The sequence below is a fragment of the Sciurus vulgaris genome, assembly GCF_902686455.1.
Source record: "Sciurus vulgaris genome assembly, chromosome: 8".
NCBI lineage: Eukaryota > Metazoa > Chordata > Mammalia > Rodentia > Sciuridae > Sciurus > Sciurus vulgaris.
The window spans coordinates 152,458,587-152,480,818 of NC_136468.1; the positions used below are offsets into that span (position 1 = coordinate 152,458,587).

At 49.0% G+C, this 22,232-nt stretch overlaps 1 protein-coding gene across 4 annotated transcripts in view; it reads right to left on the reverse strand.

The window, feature by feature from the left end:
- STX2 (syntaxin 2) overlaps positions 1–21,609 on the reverse strand; it is a 149,453-nt gene extending 127,844 nt beyond the window's left edge. For all 4 annotated transcript variants that reach the window (XR_013765973.1, XM_079152493.1, XM_079152491.1 and 1 more), the window contains exons 1-8: positions 21,416–21,609; positions 10,962–11,036; positions 7,407–7,506; positions 4,405–4,479; positions 2,457–2,530; positions 1,651–1,759; positions 987–1,060; positions 749–886 (exon numbers count right to left, since the gene is read on the reverse strand). Coding sequence is in view for 3 of the 4 variants with exons in the window: in XM_079152493.1 (XP_079008619.1) it covers positions 749–886; positions 987–1,060; positions 1,651–1,759; positions 2,457–2,530; positions 4,405–4,479; positions 7,407–7,506; positions 10,962–11,036; positions 21,416–21,445 (675 nt within the window). In the remaining variant the exon portion in view is untranslated. The remainder of the gene's footprint in view (positions 1–748; positions 887–986; positions 1,061–1,650; positions 1,760–2,456; positions 2,531–4,404; positions 4,480–7,406; positions 7,507–10,961; positions 11,037–21,415) is intronic.
- Between the last annotated feature and the right edge of the window lie 623 nt (positions 21,610–22,232).

Sequence of the window (22,232 nt, forward strand, 5' to 3'; positions counted from 1 at the left end):
ACACTAAGTGCAAACTCCTCCCAGGTGCACACCACCGTGCACTCACACGGAGGGTCAGTGTTGTAATGGCACAACTCGCATGTGCCCCTGGGGGCCCTCCCACCGCCTTGCACTCAGCCTGCACGCTGGGCAGACTGAACATGCCTAGCCACCAGCCTCTGTCTGCGCCATGGCCCGCATCCCAGTGAGGCTTCCTCCTCTGGACATGCTCCCAATTATAACTGGGACGTACGCTCCTCATAGGAAACCTGAAAGTGTACGTGTTCAGACAGAATTAACATCCCGAAGCTTGAGGCTTTATCAGTCTGACGTGCTTCTTTCCTTCGGGAACACGTTTCTGTGTAGCTGTGTCCAGGTCGCATGTGTGTGTGTTCATAGGAAGGTTATGATTTATACATATACGGATGTGTACACAAGACTTTGCATCTCCCTTTATCGTAACTTAAAATTTTTAAATATTAAAAAACATTTGCATATTTCATTAAAAATTCTCCACAAACTGAAAGTTTATGCTGTCTCTGGCCGTCTAAAGGCTGACTGGCACACCAACACTGCAGTTCACTTGACCAAGCCAGTGCCCTGCTGTGGAAACTTCAAGCTGTCCCCAGCATTTCAGGATTACATTTAACACGGCCATTAACTTTTGAATTTTGAGATCAGCTCCAAAATAACGTCTGTTCTGCGTAAGAGTGGGCTCACAGGTAAGACCTGGCACGAGGCGCCTGTTCACAGAAGGCGCGGCGATTACCTGGGTCTCAACAAACATGGCCATGTCCATGAACATCTCGTGCAGCTCTCGGATGCTCGTCTCCAGCTTCATGATGTCTTTGTGACGTGACTCAATTTCATTCAGAGCTTGTCTAGTAATTTGTGAATCTGATATAATCTTTAAAAACAAAATTAAGAGTGTGAATGAACTCTCTACTGGCTGGAAGTCACCAACAGGAACACCCATCTAGGTAGGACGTGGCAGCTGCCAGACTCACATCTGAGGTGAAGATAGACGGCTTCCCACTCTCCAGCATCTCCTCCAGCTCATCATCTGTGGTGGTCCTTCCGGCTGAGACGACAGTTGAAACCGCACTCAAGATACAGTGTTACTCAAAACAAGGCTTTCAACCTGGAGTCAGGGCCTAGACTAACTGAGGTGCGGACACTCTGAGCAGCTCTCCTTCCCTTCCAAGGGCATCCTCCTAGGCAGGGGCTAATGAGAACTGGGGCGGGCAGAACTGGGCACTGCCGACACACAGACTAAGCACTGTTCAAAGGACATCAGGGACTCCTCCTTTGCACATGGGCTTTGCGAGCAAGGGGCTGAGCTGGTGCAGCACAGTAAGTGGGAGGCAGAACCATGAGGGGTCATCGCAACCAGGGCAGAGGGGCTGCAGGACACAGGAGTACTTAAAAAAAAAAATGAGTGAGTGTTCTAAATTTGATTAAAATTCTCAGAAAATAAAGTACACTGGCTTGGAATTTGTTTGGATGAACATAAATGACAGCTTTGATTGATTCGAGTAACAGGAAGCTAGGCGAGGCCTTTAGTTTTTACAATACTGGTGACAATAGAGATGAAATTAGTTGTTTGAGGTGAAAGTACTTTGCGGGGAGGCCATGAGGAAGGAATGTTTTTAACAGTCTTCTTTTACTCACTTATTTCCAACTGGCGCTGTATGCGTCCTTTGCTTCGCTCCCGAAACAAAGTCTGCGCTTCATTGTATTCTGTCATGACTTCCACAAATTTTCGCGATAGTACTGAATGCTAAAACCATGGAAAATTAACAAACATATAATTAATACTTAAAATTAACATATGTAATAAAAGCATTCCTCTACTCAAATGGTGGGTGAAAACCTCACAGTTTAGAAACTCGTACTATTTATGCTGCTCCGTCAAATGGAAAGTAAGAATAACCAAGCCGCGACTGCAAGAGAGCTACGGAGGGCACCAAGTGCAGCGCCCTAACTTCACAGTACTCGCTGCTTCCTCATGTCCATCACTTGAGGACGAGCAAACCACGCTTTACGGAGGTCACAAGCTCCCGGGCACAGGCCTTATCAGTGCAGACCGGTCAGGCCGTGGGCAGGCAGGCTGGCCCACAGGACAGGCTGCAGCGGCACTGCCAGGGCCAACTCAGAGCTCAGGACTGCTCTGCTGCAGTGTGAAGCCCCGAAGGAGAAGACATGCCACCACAGGAATCCCACTGACGGGCGGAAGCACCTTCCCACGGTCATCGACGAAGGATCTGCACTTTCACACAAAGACGGCACGAGGATAAACCTGACAGTAACAATAAAACTGTCTTGAATTTGAAAGTAAAATGACTTATTCTAGGGCCAGGTGTGACTCAGTGTAGAGAGCTTCCCTGGCACTTGCAGGGCCTGGGTTCAACCCCAGTGTCACACACAGAAAAGTCTTTTTCTGCATTTCTTTAATCTAAACGAGGCTAAAATCACACCTGGGTTTTTCGTATCCGAAGATCCACAGATGTCCGGTTCCCGTTCTCGTCCTGATCAAAACTCTGCTCGATGGCTAGGAAGAGACAGGACAGAGTCACTTTTTAAATCTAAGAACTGAAGTATTTTGAGCCAAATCTCAGCTGTTTTTCCTTATCTTTGATGTATATCTTCTTTTAAAAGCAAAGAACAGGCAGTCTTTTAAAATCATCCACTGGAAAGATCGTCCATCTAGAAGGATCGTTTTACTACTCTTAATAAGTACATATGTACACACGCACGCACACCGGTATCTATGGACATATGTGTGCATGGAAAGAGGACCCAGACATTTCAAAGATAGTTACCATGAAGTGGAAAGGAGAAATAAGGCATGGGGGAAGCTAAATTCTTTGAATGCATTTTGTTTTATAGATTTTACTTTAGAATGACATAAATGATACTTCACATAATTATAAAGAAAAATTAAAAGTTTTAAGAGGCAATCTCCAGCTGGGTGGTGCTGTACACCTGTAAACCCAGCAACTCAGGAGGCTGAGGCAGGAGAATTACAATTTTGAGGTCAGCCTCAGCAACTTAGTAAGGCCCTAAGCAACTTATCAGGACCCTATCTCAAAATAAAAGACAAAAAGACTGGAGATATAGCTCAGTGGTGAAGTACCCAGGGATTCAATCCCCAGGGCCAAATAAAAAAAAAAAAAAAAAATGCAATCTCCAAAATTAAAGAAAATGAAACTAATCTAACTATAGATCATGTTATTTAGTGACATCATCACACAAACAAGAACTATTCAAAGTGACTTCAAACCCAGGAATTTGACTGTACAGCTCAGTAGGATACATGTAAGGACAAATAAGTGACAAAAAAATTAAATCATTGCCAGGCATGGTGGTATACACCAGTGATCCCAGCTGCTCTGGAGGTTGAGGCAGGAGGATCGCAAATTCAAGACAGGCTCAGCAACTTAGTGAGATCTCTCTCAAAATAAAAATAAATAAATAAATAAGATAAAAGAATTTAGAAGCTCAAACAGGGTTGGGGGCAGAACTCCGTGGTAAAGTGCCCCAGGGTTCAATCCCCAGCACTACCAAAAACAAACAAACAAACAAAAAACCCACGTAAAATGAAGCGTGGGGGCTGGAGCTCCTTGGTGGGCACTAGCCCACCACGCATGGCCCCGGGTTTCACCCACAGCACCGCAACACGTCGACACTGACCGTCTTAGGCACTCATCCTGATGGTGAGAGGTCAGTGTACCCTCTGAGTTGTTCTGAGTGCACCACGGGACAGAGGAAACGGGTCATACGGGAGGGTCAGCAAGAGCCACGACTTGGGCACAGATGAAAAGAGAAAAAGGTGCACTATCTCTCAGATGAAGTGGAAACCCTTCCAGATTCTTAATTTGAACTTTCAGTAAGACATCATGATGTAGTTTGTCAAAAAAAAAAAAAGAAAAAGAAAGAAAGAAAGCTAGCTCTGTTCACTGCAAAGGCCTAAGTGACCCAGCCGTTGCACTGTCTGGCAGCACTGGCCCCCAGCCGACCGCGGGTTCTACACGTCACTCTCTACTGAAAGACAGAGTCGCCTTGGAGCAGTGGCTGGTGCCAGTGGGCACACCATGGGCACACATCTAACACAGTGTACCTTTCTCCAGTCAGGAACAGGCAGCCTCTGCTTAATCCGCCCCAGCCAGAAAGCTTGCAGCACCCACAGCTGTAAAACTGAGTGGCACGTGGCTGCTGTCCTCAGAACCGGAGTGTGGCTCAAAGGCCGCTGTGCGACGGCACGACGCTAAGTGCTTCAGCTCACAGCTGAGTCAGTGCATCCAAGACACAAATGCTTTAAAGAGGTCACCATTTTAATTTTTTAAAAAAGCAAAAGAATAAATATCTATAAGGAAGAGAAGAGCAATCATCCATAATCAGACACAAGACTTCATTTAAACTTACACTTTAACTTGGCTCGAATTCTGTTAGCAGTTTTCTTGATTTCTTTGTTCAGATCTTCAAGTTCTTCTTTTATTTCTTTAAAAATTTAAAAGAAGGCATCTGAGCTATAACATTCAATGGAACCAATATCCAGTGAATTTACACAAAACAACCTCCTTGGTAATACCAAAACTCCTTTCTCCTTGAGAAAACCTACGGGGTTGCTGGTGGTCCTCCGAGGGTAGCCCACGGGCCAGACGCCTTCCCGTCAGACGGCAAGGCGTGACTGCCACAGGCTCTCAGTGCCTCAGCCTGCTGCACAGAACTCGGTGCAATTCCAGTCCAGGCCGCTTATCTGACGAAACAGCGGCTAGAGACACTGCTAGCCGCCAACTGGAGGATCGCGGCCACAGGCCACCACTGCCCAGCCAGCCTGCCTGCGGCACCAGGCCCAGGTGCCCCGAGGCAAGCGTGGCTCCCGGAGCTTCAGAACCAGGACGGGGCCTGGTTCTCCTCCAGGTGAAAGGTCACATGCCAGCAGCCAGCTGACAATCACACAATTCCCTGACAATGACTGAGTGCGTCAGGCATGGAGGCTGTAACACTCGCCACCATAGGGCCAGTCTTTGTACAGTCTGACAAAAGGGCAAGCAGACAGCAAGGGAGGAAGGCAGGTAGCAGAAAGAGCAGGCCACCTGCAGGAGGAGGATCCTGCAGGAGGGAGCCTTCCTCCAGGAACAGCAGGTTTTGCGGGCTTCCAACCACAGCAAGAAGACCCTCCCAGGCGAGCAGAGCCCTGAGGCGTGGGAGCCCTATCCTGGGAGGAAGTGACTAGACAGGTGGGAAGGATTGTAGGCCGTTCCTCGGAGTTTCCAGTTTCTTCTGTAAGCAATAGCCAACACTGAAATTGTCCAAGCAATGAAGAGTTTGGCAAAGCTACACTGTAGAAAGAGTGAAGGATGAAACCAGAAGGACCCAGAGACTAAAGCACAGAGACTGTCTTGCCAATAGCCCTCCTCTGTGGACACCTTTTCCACAGAGACTCTAGGGTGCTCCTCCATACCACCTAACACACATCTGAAATTCATGGGGTGTTCTGGTCCTCACAAAGACCAGGGGAAGCTGCTGGCCTCCCGAAGCTAGGAACCAGGAATGGCCCCAGATGTACCACTCAACAAAGAACGGACCCGCACACCTTTCAGAGGGACACAGCATTCACACCTTAATCCACTGAACAAATCGAAGGTACTTTCACTTGAAAAATTTCACCCCCAACAGATTTTCAGGAGAGCAACTACCGTGTGACCCGAGGGAAGGCTGTCCTGTTGAGACTGTAGCAAGAGCTACTGTGACTACTTTTGAGGAACCACTCAAGATGACTGCTGGTGTTTGCACGGCAGCAGCCAGAAGCCTGCACGTCCCCTGGGTCTGTGGGTGGCTGGAGATCCAGCTCTCCCAATTCCTCTCTCCCTCCTGCTCCACCTACAGGAACCAGGGCCACCTGTTTCTTTGGGAACAAAGGACTAGAAGGGGACAGGAGCCCTTTGCGGAGGCACCACCCTGAACTCCTCACCCTAGGACTCGTGACTGGGGTAAAGGAGTAACTGTACTTCTCTTCTTGGAGACCAAACAAGCCTCTGGACATTGCTTCTAATACTGTGGTTCACACGTGGTCAGAGAGCAGGCAAAAGACAAAAAGCAGCAGTTTTACCAAGAGTCCAAAAGGAACTGTTGTAAAACATTAATAGATCTGAATTTATTTTTTCAGTTATATCTGCTCTTAACAGCAAAAAATGATTTGGAGGCAAAATTACTCAAAAGGATATTTGGTATTTTTTCACATGAAATTCCCCTAAGAATTCAGCAGGACGGTACCAGACGCTATGTAAAAAGTGCCATGAGCAGAAGTGCCAGAATAAAAAGCCAAGCAGCATCCAGTGGCGGGACCCCTCAGACACTGCGACTCTGAGGACACTGGACTTCCCCAGAGGGGACGTGCTACAAAGAAGCCCACAGGTGCACAAGGCCACAAAGAGGTGCGTCACAAACACCTAAGCCTTTAGTCGGGTTCCAGGAGCACATTTTGGGAAACACCCTTTTAAGTCAGAGACTTAGGTCATCTACTGAGGTCCACAACATCATTTTATTAGACATGCAAAATTTTAAAATTAAAAAATGTATTCTCGGGCTGGGGTTATGGCTCAGCGGTGGAGTGCTTGCCTAGCATATGTGAGGCACTGGATTCAACCCCCAGAACCACATAAAAAAATCAAATAAACAAAATAAAGGTATTACATCAGTGTACAACTAAAAATATTTTTTTTAAATGTATTTGCTTTCATTTTAAAACCAAGTTCTTATTTTTCCAATGTACAGCTGCTAAATAATCTAACAAAACACATATCTGCTTTTAATTAATTTTTTAAAAAAAATTTTACCCCCAAATGGCTGAGGAATTGCAGCTTGTGGCCATGGCTTGCTCAGATCTGAGTTACCTCAAAGGTGTCAACACATGGCAGTCCAGATCCAGGGGACGTTTCACTGCCACTAACCTCAGCTACCTCAAACTCGTTTTCTTACACGCACTCTGCAGCAGACACTGCAGAAGGCATGCCTCAAAAGCTTTCCCAGAAGACCGAGTCCCCTCACAATCTGTCTTCATCTTCCAACAGGCTCCGACAAGGACGTACAATTTTCCAAATCCATCTCATACTAATTGCCCTCCAAACACAAAATTCAGTCATTCTTGTTCAAAAGTGGACATGGCATGGACTTCAGGTTGAATCACTGTTCTGCAAAGCCATTTCACATTTCCTTTGGCTCTCACACCAGTGGTCCTCCCCCAGGGGGACACTGGGCTGTTCAGGGTCTTGGGGACACCATTTGGAGGCCCAGGCACCTGAGCTCACGCAAGTGCCTTGTTCCATCTAGCGTGAAGCTAGAGCTGAGGCCTGCGCTGTGGGCAGCGGGAGGGAGGGCACGGACAGACAGACAGACAGGCTTCCTTACAGCCAACGACTCACTTCCTTCTGGGTTTGGAGCAGAGAGAATGATACTGTGGTCCTTCTTGACGTCTTCCACACACTGCGCTATTTTTGCTATAGCGTTTCTGATCTCCTCCACCTAGGACAGATACAAAGAGGATCACAGAGCGGCAAACTCAAATTTTCAATCACTTTTCATTACCTAAAGAGGGGTGAGTAGAGGGGAAAGAGTTGAAAATTACCACACAAGGAAATAAGAAACTTTCCTATTCTCACGATGATATCATTACACACACACACACACACACAGAAATGTACCATATCCCTGCTTTCTAAGACAAGCATTAGTTAACTCTCACCAGCAAACTCAGCGGGCTGTAAAACCCCACGTTCAAGTCCCAAGCATTATCGTGGATGGTACCACCTGGAAGCAAGCTCTTGCTCTTGCCAACAGCAGCCCAGCACATGGTCAGGAAGAGGATGCACCCAGCGGTGTGCCCACGGTGTGCCCACAGTGATGTTCACCCAAGGGTGGCTGCACCTCACGTGGCCAGCACTCCCTGTTCATTGCCTTTGAACTCTACATGGACTGAGCCAATCAACATTTATTTCAAAACATAATGCCCTCACTGTAAGACCTTTCCAGGTGACATGTTTGAAACCTCTGGGAGGCTCAACAATGGCCCCCCAAATCACTCCCCAGACACTGAATGTTACTTTACATGGCAAAACAAACTACGATGTGACTGAAATGGGGAGTCATGCAGGCTGGCCCTTGACAGAATCACAAGTGTCCTCAGGAGAGAGAGGAGGCAGCGTGCTGGCTGTGGCTACAGAAGGAGCCAGTGACCACTGAGGAGGCACGCTGCAGGTTCCTCCTCCTGCAGTCACCGGAACACCGTCCTCAAGGCCTTTCACTCATGGTGGCCCATGTCCACAGACCACTTCTGGCACCTGGGAATATGTCACTTTACATGGCAAAAGGACTCTGCAGAAGAAATTAAGACTCTCAAGAAGGGAAATTATCTCGGATCATCTGGGTGGTCCTGTGTAACCACAAGAGGTCTTACAAAACAATGTTAGGAAAACATGATAATGCATCAGGCTGAAGTGATATGCTCTGAGGGCAGAAGGGGCCACTAGCCAAGAATGAGGCACCTCCAGAGCAGGAAAAGGCAGGCAGCACTCTCCTGGCAACCTCTGAAGGTACAGCCCTGTCCACACTTTCATTAGCCTACAAGACTTACTGCAGAATTCTGGACTCTGGAACTGTAAAATAATAAATCTGTGCCATTTGAAGCCCTCAGGTTTATGGTACTTTGTTATAGCAGCAACACAAAACTACTATGCACTAGTTTAACATATTTTTATGTGCAAAAATATTTTCCCAAAAAATCAGTGAAAGTAGCAGCAGTGACTGACTTTTTTGGGTAGATCTACTTCTAGTCTGGCGGAACGCAGTGTGACCCTCTCCAAGCCTCCGGTGTTTTGTGTGCGCTCTGAAACACGACCGCTGCACCTCAGCAGGAGTGAGGAAGAACACGACATTGCAGTGTGACTATGAAGGTAGTTCTGACCACAGGGCCTCTTGAGAGGCTGTGCACTGGGAAAAACAGAGTACTAACAGCAGTCCAGCACACGATTCCGCACTTATAAAAGCAGGTGTTGCACCAGCACAACAGCATGCACTTCGCACGCTTATTACTTAATCATGCAAAAAATGCTACGATAAAACCCTTTAAAATGTTTCCTATGTCATTATGAAGGCTGTCACATTCAGGGTGCATTTGCAAGTATCCTTTCTAAAGCAGCTTTACACACACGGGGAAGCAAAGGGAAGGTTCCGACTCCGGGGAATTCTGTCACACACCCTGACACCTCTGCGGCAGAAGCCCCGGGTGGCTCCAGGGGAAAGGGCACCGAGGGCTGTGAGCTGCACCCTGGGAGGAAGGCACCATGGTGGCAGCTCCAGCTCTGACTGGCATCTATTAGTTGCTCTGCACAGGGTCTCTTTCTATTATAATCGCCTTCTCAAAAAGGAGCTCCCTGGCCACTTCTGAGAGCATGTTTCAGCCTCCACCCACACACTGGTCACAAGCAAAATCCCTGTCTTCTGCAGCATTCTAAATGTTTTCCTTGAGATCTGGATGATATTTTGAGTAAGTTTATGTTGGTAAATATCATTTGTTCCTCTATTTGTCTAATAAGTAATCCCACAGAAACAATCTGGAAAACAAAGCTATCATTTAACAAAGGGAAGCTTAGCCTTAAGTTGGAACCTGAAGGAGCTCGATCACTCAACGGCCCAAAGCATGAGTGACCTGCTTTTCCCATGTCCCTGAGGGCAATGGCCAAAAACTGGATTCTGACCAGATCAGCAAAACCTACAGCCTGATGGCATCCAGTGACTGCTGTGTCACCTTCCCACTGTGCACAGCAACACCGAATGCTAGGGGAGTCTCTGAGTGAGACGTACTCACAAAGAGCTGAGCACCCAGGAAAGAGGCATATCTGGAAACATCGTGACTGACCGAGTGGGCAGGGAGGCCTAGGGTGATCAAGAGTCATTTCCAATAAGTCAGGTCAGAATCCAGCCCCTTAATTCCTTCCTATTGTTCTTGTATCTGACAATTTAATCTTATGCTTTTCCCACTAGGTAAAATTTGGAACTAGTAAATACTTGAAAACCAGTGACCAGACTTACATTAGACAGTTGAGAATTCTGGCTGAATCTGAAAAACTGTTAACTTTTTGTGTATTTCTGTTTTGGCGATGCTGGGTACTGAATCCAACTTTCCGTATGTTTTTGTTAACACATTACATATTTTCAAACCCATGCACTGATTGACAGTTTGCTTTAGAAGTGGACTGCAAATACTTGACCAGAGCCTGCCTAATCAACATGAATCCTGGAAATGAAGTTTCCACCCTGAAAAAAGCACACGGACATGTTTCTTTTATTCATATTAACTAAGTGAAAGCATTTGTACTGTCCGTTTCAAACATCTGGAATTATGCAACACTAGATCAAATATTAAACCTGGCGTATCCCTCAAAGCAGCCTTGGGAGCTGGAGGGACGAGGTTCCAGGGGTCTGTGCACTCAGACCAGAGGCACACCAAGCTGCACTGGCAGAGCAGAGCAGCCACAACGGTACTTCTGCGTGGGAAAGAGGCCCGCTGCTCACTATAGCAGACTCCCCCGCCACGCATGCCCGTCCCCACTCCAGCTGTGAGCACAACCACAACTTGCGTCTTTCTCAACATCAGCTAATATCTTGACAGTAGTAAAAGTCCCAAAGATCTTACAGTGCAAATAGCACCTTTAAAAAATATAGTCATGCACCACTCAATGACAGGAACAAACTAAGGTCCGTCACTAGGCAATTTCCTTGCAGAAGCAAACCTGCCAAACCAGCATGGCCATATGGCACCAGGCACCATCATCCACGGGACCTCCCTTGTCCAGGACGGTCACGTGGCGCATGACTGTATTTGTTTTAACATCGTCTCAAACAGGGCAAATGTGTTATTACATTAGTGTAACTATGTTTAAAGAAAAAGGCGATGGCCAAGTTTTACCAAATGCTTTTACCTGATGGAAGAAATCATCCATAAAACGGTCCCTTTCAACAACAACAGTCGTGTCTCCATCATCATCTTTCCTACACTACAATGGGAAACATAAAATGTGAAAATCAGATTTTTAAAATTCTTACATTAGGCACACATAGTGAATTGAAATACAAAGCAATTCAGGACCTGCAGAAGTTTAACTTACCATGCGACCAAAATAACAAACTAGCAAGGTATTGCTATCCAGGACAATTTAATTTTGCAGCTCTTTCAACATAACAGATTACAGTGAAAGTCAAGAGGGAAAACATAGAAGCTCTTGAGAAAAACAAAGGCTACCGTCCTCAAAATTGAGCAATTTAGTCAATGTAACTCAAACTAGTTTTAGATTCAATAAGTCAAACTGTGTGTACTGCATATTTATATTTTCAATAAAGAGTAAAAATACTGGTCAACTTTCCTAGAGTACATCATAGTCTTCCGAGAACCTACAACATAAGCTTTCCTAGTCTCTCTCCTAGTCATGCAGTGTGTTTAATGATAAGAGACTTTAATATGACAGACAAAGTAAAGAGGACCACAGCAAGAAACACGGGAAGAAGAAAGTGAGCACCCGCAGGACCAGAACAGCGTGCTTACTGGAAGTCAGTTTCAGACACCCCCAAGTACAAAGCAGGAGACACCTTAGGTCCACCGGGATCTCAAGGCAAGGCTGGCTGGTCACAGCATGCATGCTCTCCCACACCAGCAGCTCCCTCTGCCGGCTTGGCCAGAACTGCATCTGAACAAGTGGCCAGGGATGCTGGTGCCGCCATGGCAAGAAGCCATCATGGCAAGAACCCACCCAGAAGTCATGATTGACAAGAACCTTCCCAGAAGCCACCATTCCCAGAAGTCAACAGCAAGAAGGCCAAGTGAGCAAAAAAGCTTGTGACCACAGGACAGGAGAGGAGACAACGAAACGAGCCCAGGAGTTGGTGTCTAAATCAGCTCAAGACTTGCCATGCAGCACCTCCAATGGAGTCTGACCTGCCAAAAGACACCGGGGAGGGGACAGGCCCCATGAGTCAGCCCAGTTCCAATGTCACAGACACTGAGCTGGCAATGAATCTCTGGGATCTTTACAAACTGAAGACTACCCACTGAGACAGGCGCGGGACCCCTCAGGGCAGCTGTGTGCTGCTCATCTGGCCTGTGAGCGCTCTTTCTGAGGCACCTTCCTGGAAGTGCCCTGGGTCACACTGGGCCACCACTCTGCTCTCCCCAACACAGCTGTGAGGAAGGATGCCTGGATTAAGGAGAACTGCTGCCAAGCGTTCTATTTGTGCTATTAACAGGCCAAGTGCCAGCATCCCAGTGTGTGGAACCTATTTGGAACAGGATTATTGCTGATGTCATCAGTTAAGATGGAGTCACTCTGGAGCAGCATGGGACAGAGACATGAGAACTTCGGAGGTTTCAAGCCGCCCACTTGTTGCAGCAGTCTCAGGACTCGAGTGCCCCATGAGGCCTGGGGAATATCCCCACCAGCCACTTCTACAAACCCAACATTCCCCCTTAAACTCTGCCTTAAAAGTGCACATCCAAAAGGAGGCCCACTGCTCCTGGAGCGCCAGACCCTGAGCCCGGCACTCAGGGCATGCCGAGGCTGAGCTGCTGCCGGCCCACCTCCTTCAGAGGCAGGGTGCAGAATGAGAAACCCATCGGTGGCCAACAGAGGCGCTAAAGCCTGCTCCGACCCAAGGGCTCAGTCCGAAGCAAAGCAGCACTCAAAGACAAAAGAGGCGGCCCACGGCATGGGACAGGAAGCCACCACAGCACCAAGAGCCCTCCCCAGGGCCTGCACCACCATGGAAGCAGAGAAGAGCTGCCGAGGGCCTGTGCTGTGCCTGGGTGGTGCTCCCTCTCAGGGGCCCTAACCACCACCAACAGAGGCCAAGGGATGGGCTGGAAGGCTCAGAGCCAGGAGGCGGCAGGCCAGGGGGAAGCCAGGTATGGGTGGCGGGCAAGGCCTCCCTCTGCATGCTCCTCCTACCTTGGCTCAGCGTCCTCCGCCTCCTCTCACCTGGCAAGCCATCTAACACTGACCACACGTCCCCAGTAACTTCTAGAGCCCCTTCCGCAGTAAGGGGCTGAAATGCTGGGGGCAGCGCTGCCCAGGACCACTCTGCAGGCACAGCAGAGGTGGCCTGTGCATCCGACTTCCACGCCACACTCTGCATAAGGCCTGAGCCTACGGGAGGGAGGAGCTGCACTGCAGACGGCCGGGCTCCCGTGGGACCCCACTGCCCTGAACCCGCACAGCCCCCTCTCCAGCCACCAGCACCCCCGGCTTGCTCCCTCCCAGTGTCTGAAGGCCAGCTGGACACAGGGAGCCCACCACGTGCCTGTGGTTACTAGGCTGTCTTTTCAGCGTCAGGAGCCACAGAGTGACACTCCACCCTGAGTGAGTTTAACCAAACCAGCAAGGGACAGAGGGAACATGACATGACTAGAATCACACTGAATCCTGACCTGGGGCCCGCCCCTCCCGGCCACCATACCTCTCGTTCACCCTGGGGCTCTGAAAGCCAGTTACATCCTAAGACACCTCAGTTCTGCCCTTGGGTTATGGAAAACTGCAGACGTACAAGATTAAGAGGGGATACTGTTAGGAGCCCTTGATGTCACCCTCACCAGGGATCAACCGCCACCAACCCATGACCTCTCCTGTCCTGGGTCCACTTCCCCACCCAAGCCATGCTGCCACCTAGAGACAAATCCCACATGAGCCACAGCAAAAGCCCAGCTCCCTCACCCGCCACCCAGGAACAAGCCACACCTGCATCAGTGCTTGGGAGTAGTCTCCAGTGTCACACTGTTCCTGAGGAAAGGTGGTTTTCCTACCCTAACTATCCCATTCTGCATGGCTGCAGTCCATACGTGGCACAGCATAACAGCCCAGAATCCCAATCCCCAATCAACTTGCTGAAGTCCACGTCACGCACCATCTTTGCTCACAAATTCAATCACTTGTCGGCAAATAATGTGTTACTCTACCTGTAGACCAAGAAAGAGCCATACGACTAGGAATATACTTTCCCTAGGATCTCGCTTCTACCTGGAATTCTCAGGAAATAACTGTGACCTCTGGCTTTATGCCCAAACTGCATTATTCTTGTCTCCAACAAATGCCCAGGTTCGACCTTTCATTCTGAGACAGTGTTGATACCTGTACAATAGCCACATTTATGATAGTACATTTATTATTTTTGGATGATTGGTAGGAATAGCCCATTTAAATCTTGACAGTACAAAACTGTTTGTGGCAAATATTTACTAAGAAGCACTGGCAACACTCTCCATTTGGACATACTGGATTTCCAAAGTGTCCAAGTGAGGGTTAAATCTTCAAATACTGGGCTAGGGCTGTGGCTCTGTGAGGAGCACTGGCCTAACAGAAGTAAGGGCCTAAGGCCTGGGGTTCAAACCCAGCATCACAAAAAGGGAAAAAACATTCAAGTGTCAACATTCTAATTCTATTAAATATGAAGAATTCTCCTTCAAACCAGCGTTACAGTAAGAACACAACTCTCCCCACATGCACACTGCGGCCAGTATGGGCAGCAAGTCTTTGTCAGGTTGAGAGGCTTCTTAGCAGATGTGGTTTGTCATCAGGGTACCATCCCCTAGAACACAGGAGCTGCACTGCCACAAGAGTGGAGCCCAAGGCTGGAAGAGGCCCTGGCCTTTTCTGCAGTCTTCTCCACGTGCACACCAAGAGCCCTCCATTCAAGCCACAGCTGTGGACAAGAGCCACACCTGGAAAGGTGCACAGGGCTGCGGTGCCTTCGCTGCTAGAATACTTTGTTTTTCAAAATTAACCATTTGAGCACAAAAAGGAAAGATGCTTGTGATTAAAAACAGGTAAAGGGTCACCAGTCAGCTTACGATCACGACCCTTGTGTGACTTTCCTTGCTCATAGTTTGGTGTCACTGTTACTCATCCACAGCGAAACATTACATTTTTAATGTCTTTGTATTCTGCTACCTGTTTGTCTCCAACATGATGGTGCATAAATACTATTTGACAGGCACGTAATACTTCATACAGATGGTGTCAGACTGGACAGGTGCTTCTGCAATGCTGGTCCCTGTCCTCAAGTCCTCTGCACTGACACACACGGCTCTCTATGGGCAGCCCAGCCCAGTGCACTCCCCTCCACCACACGGCGTTCCATGGAGTGACTGTGCCGAGGTCCTCATCCAGGCTCCCTTGTGCCGACACAGCAAAGCACATTCTTGTCCATCTCCCCATGCTACCCTAGGCTGCGCTCTGGGTAAACTCATCTGTATCTACCCAGGAGGAGAACCTCCAAGCCGTGGGCATGAGCAACCCTTAGCTTCACGAAGGCCAAACTGCTCAGCATGGCTAAGTTAAAGCCACAGCACGTTGTATGCACAGGAGACACTGCCTGGCTGACCAGGGGCTTCTGGGCCAGAGCAGCCCCCTGCCTCTCCACCACAGGGCCAACATGTTCCCTCCCCAGGATGGGGACCAGAATCAGAACCAAGAGGATGGTGAGGAGCTGAACTGGGAGGGCATTTAAACTTGAGGGTTGGGTACAGCCCCCTTCCACAAGGTCAGAGGATGAAAGAAACATACACGAGGTGATTCCTGCTGACATTTCCAACCTCATTCGTCTCTGCCCACTACACCGCTGGCAACCAAGTCAGTCATTGTTCTGTCATCTACACCAGTCCCCTCACAGTCCGAGGCCTCTGGACTTGCTGCACCTTCTGCCAAGAGTATAGCATTACTCGCCCCAACCCGTCCACAGCTGGCCCCCTCCTATTCAGATCTCAGCTCTAAGAGACCCTCCCCACTGGCTGGTCCACAGTAGCCCACACCCACATCAGCTCACTGTGCTCTATTTCCCTAATAGCCGTGCCACAAAAGACGTTTTATTATTCATTCGCTTCACTGTTTACGAGTCTCAGGAGGGCGAGGAGCCTCATCTTCTTTGTCCTGACTCATGCCTGCCCGAAACAGCACCTGGCACCCGACAGCCCCTCAGTGAGGGTCAGGTGAAGGAAAGAATGAGGAGCTGAGGCAGAGCTGAGGGTGCAGAGTAGAGAAAGCACACAAAAGACAGACAGAAACCAAGAAGCAAAGACCAGAGACGAGCACCAAGCGAGCCACGTACTGAGGGGACACCTCAGTTGCTCACGTAGCTCCATCTCTGGTGGGGCTGCCCTCAGAGTCTGGGAGGCACCTTTCCTCCTTTTAATAAGTCTCTCTTCCCAGCATCGCCTCTGGGTTTCTGTTCCTGCAATGGGAAGGACCTTGAGAACAAGGGATTCCACTGCGTCTACATGTTCTGTACCCATGGGCATTTTCACATGGGAACACAATGATTCCCAAAGTACCCAGCAGGCACTCTGCATCAGGCACTGGTGAAATCAGATGCCTCTGAGCAACAAGTGTGCTCTAAAGAGGTCAAAGCTTTCCAAGCATCCTGGGAGAAAAGCTGACTGCATCTGCAGCCAGAATGCTCAAAGACAAGAGGGTGGGCCAGCTCTGGGGCACAGGAAGGGAAGACAGGAGACTTCCAGGTGGTGGTGTCCGAGCTGAGACCAGGAGGTATGGGACAGGCCCAAAGCAGGAAGCAGCTGGGCAGCAGGGAGAGGCATGTGCTAGGACCATAAAAACCCAGCTATGGCCTGTGCTGAGGAGAAGCCTCTCAGGGACCAGGAATCTCCTAGATGTCCTACTCCTTAAGTTTAGAATATATCTGAAGTTAATTAATCTGTGGGAAAGTACAGGTTCTGCTATCTTAAAGAAAGTCTGCATTTATATATGGAAATATGTAAATTTATCACAGCCAAGAACAGAGAAACTAGAGATACACTGTGGAGAATGTCTGAATGAAAATAAACAAAATGTAAACATCTGGCAGTATTGAATGAATTATGAACTTTTACACTTACCAAATACAGATATAAAATCATATATATCTTCATATATGAAATTATAAATGCTACACTATTTCTAGTATTTTAAGTTCCAGTGAAGAGTTCTAAATGTTCCTAATTTCGTTATTTGTTCTTTTTTGTTATGCATGACAGCAGGGTATATTTTGACATATTTATACAAACATGGAGCATATCTTATTCTAATTAGGATACCAGTCTTGAGTTGTATATGATGTAGAGATTCAATGTGGCGTATTCATATATGTACACAGGAAAGTCATGTCAGATCCAGCCCACTGTCTTTCCTATTCCTACTTTATTAACTGGAATCTCAGTCTTAACTGTACACCACTCTATATACATGTGCAAATCTGAGCTCTCACAAAATAACAAACTGTCTGGGCAGTTTCCTGCCCTCTAAAAGATTTATTTGCAATTCATCATCTTGACTCCAAGGTGAAAAATAGCTTGCTCATGTCTCTTGGATCTATTAAGGAATACCACACGGCTACTGTTTGTTATCAAGCAAACAAGTCCCACAGTTTAAATGTGTAGTTTCCCTAGCTTCACTATGAGATACAACTGTTTGCACTGACTTCTTATAAAAAAGGTAGTCAACATATGTTGGGGCCATTATCTTACAGACAAGCCGTTCTGTTCTTATTTACTCACATCCGGAAGTGTGTTCCACCTCGTGTTCTTCACTCTTCCCCCCAGGGCCCGTTTCTCCACAGTATGCACTCTGTTCAGCTCTGCACCTCTGCACTTAGCCCACTACCTGGAAGAAACCTGGCACTCAAAGCTACCTGCTAGACTGGCTTACTTTTATGTACTGCAAATCAGAAATAGTTTTGCTCTAGATTTAGAGTCCAGATCTTAGACATCAGCTTTCTGTTCGCAAATGATTGACTGCTCAATGCCTGAATCACTCCTTGGAAGGAACTAAATCTGTCAATACAAAACATGTCAATAAAAGTACTTTGGACGAATTAGCTTTTAAGTCCTTTCCAAGTAGTTGTCAGTGGTACCTTCCGAGAAGGAAGATGTAACATTAAGCTAATAAAGTTTTTGGAGGCATTTCAAATATTTGTTCTTGGAGGCCTTGTAGATGAGCCATTTTAACTATCAAAATTAAATATAAGGCTTTATCTGTGAAGAGAAACATAGCTGTGGTCAGACATGCAGCTACCACCCAATTTTTTTTTTTTTTTTTTTTTTTGGTACTGGGATTGAACCTAGAGATACCTTACCATTGAGCTACATCCCCAGCCCTTTTTATGTTTTTTAATTTTGAAACAGGGTCTCATTAAGTTGCTTAGGGCCTTGCTAATTTGCTGAGGCTGCCTTCAAGCCTGCAAACCTCCTGCCTCAGTCTCCTGGATTGCTAAGATTACATGCATGCACCACCACACCCAGCTCAGCTACCCCAAAAATACTTGGAAAAGGCATATCATCTGAAAAAAATACATAAACTTATATCTGGTAGCTCTAAGGTATATTTTTTAACATTACTCTAAGCATGTCAAGTTCAATTTTGGTTATTTTATGCTAGGGAGAAGATTGCTTTTTATAACTGCCTGAAAACAAAAAAACCTAATAAATTATTAGTAGCACTTAACTACATAGCACTTCCACCTTTCCACCTTCTCCCGAGCTGCACGTGTTAGATAATTTTATGAAAACTTCCTCTACAAGGTAATAAGAAAAGTCACTACTATCCCTATTTGACATACAGGAAAGCTTAAGCAATGAGAGGCTTATAAATTATTTGTCCAAGATCAGCCAATTTCAAAGCAGAAGCTTCCACTAAGCTGCTGATTGCTGCATCCCTTCACCTACAGTGGAAGGGCCCTGGACCACACATGAGGTCCCTTCTAAGTCCACAATTCTAGAGCAACGCTGACTAACATGTTCTTACTCCCACTGTTATAGCTGGGGTAGGAAGAGGGTGGCAATCAGTCAAGGGAAGCTGCTACAGATCCTCCTCGCAGACTTTCTTACTACCCTCTACATTACACAAATAGGGCTGTCTTTTGCTAAAAGGGTGGCAGCCTCTACTCTAGGACCTTCCGCATTTCTTCATCTAATAAGTACTTGAGCTTCTACTGTGTCACTGAAGATAGTAATTTGCTAGGATTAATGTGACGCTAATCTTCAGACTGCAGGGACAATCTAGATAGCTGACCATTAACAGAGAGAAAGAAAGAAAAGTCATCGTGAAGAAACCTCTGGGGAGGAGCGTGAGGCTCAGTCCCCACAATCCTGAGGACAAGCTGCTCTCCTCAGAGTCCTCGAAGGACTCACGGAACTAACAATGACTCCCATGCCTGCCCCCTCTCCTCCCAACTACAACACTAACCTAGCCCCATTCGAGAAGCAAGCCAATTCACCACAGGCAATGGATGCTTCAGAGCAGTGGGCCTCAGACCCTGTTCTAGAAGCCACTTGGACAACACGTTATATCTGTGTACAAGAAAACCAAGACAATGAACACTCACAATGAATTAGTACTTGCATTTTTAAGAGGGAGAAACATCATGACTATTTATGTTGGCTAAAATGCTTGAACTCGCACATCCTAGAACACCCGCCATGATTTTGCTGTCCCCATCTCACTCAGTGCTGTCACCCATACATACATGAATGCATCAAAAACAGCTCCACTTTTAATATGATTCAGCCATTAAAAGGAATAAAATCCTGTCATTTGCAGAAACATGGATGAAACTGGGGGTCATTTTGGTAAGTGAAACAAGCCAGGCACAGAATGACAAACACTGTGTATCCTCACTCATATTGGAAGCTAAAAGATTGGTTTCAAGGTAGCAGAGAAGAGAATGGTGGTTTTAAGAGCCTGGGATGGGTGTGGGTGAGGAACTGATGGAGAAAAACTGTTAATGGGCCCAGGGGTGCAGCTGGATAGGAGGAACGACTTGTAAGGCTCTAGAGCAGGACCACGCGAGTTAAGAAGTAACTGCATGTTTCTAAACAGCTACTACAGAAGATTCTGAATGTTCCCAGAACAAAGAAATGGTAAGGCCTGCGGTGACAGATACGCCAGTCACCCTGAACTAATTCTGAAACACTGCACATAAGTATTGAAATGTCACACAGGACCCCATAAATAGGTACAAAACCATGTGTCACTTAAAAACAATTTTTTAAAATCTTGTCCCATTTTTAAGTGTGCTACTTTCCTCTGGCTAGAGTAGATGGTCATTTAGTCATCCATCAGTGCCTACACACTCTACCAAGGTGTGTTAAGAAAGCGGCGACACCCACAGCCTCCTTCCCCAACTGCACTATTTACTGGGGAAACACAAAATACAAGATCCAGCTGCAGGTTGGGCCTAGTCCAGCACACGTCCAGTCCAGAGGGTGTCCAGTTTCCCATGGAGTTCAAACCCTAGTGCAGCAACTGTGTCAGACCTGGGGACCCTCCAGGGCCGCCAGGGAGTTGGTCAGGCCTTTCTGGTTGTGGTAAGTATGGAAGAACCAGGCAAGCCGGGTAATGGTTGAGCTTCAAGCAGTCATTCTTCCCAGGAAGTGTAGCCCTGGCCGCTCAGGGGGTCAAGTTCGGTCCCAGCCTCTTCCCTGAGATTCTGGGTCACCCCACCCTGAATCCCACCTGTTGAGGAGTCACCAAGACATTGGTCCATGCACAGTAACATCAGCCCACAATAGCAGGCAGGAGTGCGCCAAGACCAGCAAAGATAACTCCCTGCCTGACCCACCGCCTGGAACTGCAGCCCCAGAAGCCCCTTCCCAGAGGACCCCACCCCGCACCCTGGTCCCACCTTCCCGGAGCAACAGGATGCTGTGAGACCTTCGCCAGTTGCCCCAGCCCAGAGTCCCTACTGGAAACTCCAGCAAGCCTTGACCCCAGTCCCAGCAGCACACCCGCAACTCTAAAATCCCAGACCTTGGGACCTCCTGCCTGGAGCCCCAGGATGCCCAGAGCCCCCACCCTGAGCTCCAGCATGTCCGGAGCCCCCGCCCCAGCTGCCCCCGACCTCAGGACCTGCAGGGAGCCCTGGAACGCCCGGAGCCCCCGCCCCAGCTGCCCCGGACCTCAGGACCTGCGAGGAGTCCTGGAACGCCCGGAGCCCCCGCCCCAGCTGCCCCCGACCTCAGGACCTGCGGGGAGCCCTGGAACGCCCGGAGCCCCCGCCCCAGCTGCCCCCGACCTCAGGACCTGCGGGGAGCCCTGGAACGCCCGGAGCCCCCGCCCCAGCTGCCCCCGACCTCAGGACCTGAGGGGAGCCCTGGAACGCCCGGAGCCCCCGCCCCAGCTGCCCCCGACCTCAGGACCTGCGGGGAGCCCTGGAACGCCCGGAGCCCCCGCCCCAGCTGCCCCCGACCTCAGGACCTGCGGGGAGCCCTGGAACGCCCGGAGCCCCCGCCCCAGCTGCCCCCGACCTCAGGACCTGCGGGGAGCCCTGGAGCGGCCTCGCCAGCCCGGGACCCCGCCCGGAGCCCCGCCCCGCCAGCGGGACCGCTACCCCGCTCGGCGCTCACCGCCGTCAGGTCCGGCAGCCGGTCCCGCATCCCCGCCGGCCGGGCGGAGCACCCCGCCACTCAGACCTGCCCGGTGCCGCCTCAGGCCGGGGCGCGGGCTCTCGGGTGGCAGCGTCGCCGCCTCAGCCCGCCGTGGTCCCGGCCCAGAGCCGCCGCCCTCCCTGGGGCCGGCGCTGCCACGGCAACCGCGCCCGCGCGCTCTGCGCATGCGCGCCGCGCGCCCCCTCCCAGCGGAGCGTCCCTGCGGGAATCCGTGGGCGGGGCCGAGAGGGGCGGGTCGAGCGGAGGGGCGGGGCTAGTCAGTGCTGTCCTGCGGATCAATCCGCCTTCCGTTGCCTCCTGGTTTTTGCGCTTGCTTGTGTCTGACGTTTATTTTGAAATTCGCCTTTCCCTGAGTGTTGCCAAGCTTACGGCAGCTGTGGCTACGGAACCTTATTCTGAAGCGCCCGAACCCAGTCTGGTGTGAGTAAAGGCCGACGGAAAGTAATGCACCTGCACCTGCAGAGCTGAGTACAGCGACTGGGGTCGTCCTGCGTAAAGCACCTCAGGCTCCGCCCGGCGGCACTCCGGGTGCAAGAATCAGGAACACAGACGAACAGGTGAAAAAAGAAAACCGGCTTGGCCTGGAGGGCTGGGAGGCGCCTGAATTACCTTGGTCATGAAGGTGCGGAGTTCAGGTCAGCCACGCAGTGGGAATGGCCCCCAAGACCACCCTCACTTCAGACACCACCTTCAAGTTCCAGGTGTTCGCAAAACCACCCTCAGGTTTGATGATTCTCTACGAGGACTCCGAATTCAAGGAAAACTGCCATATTCA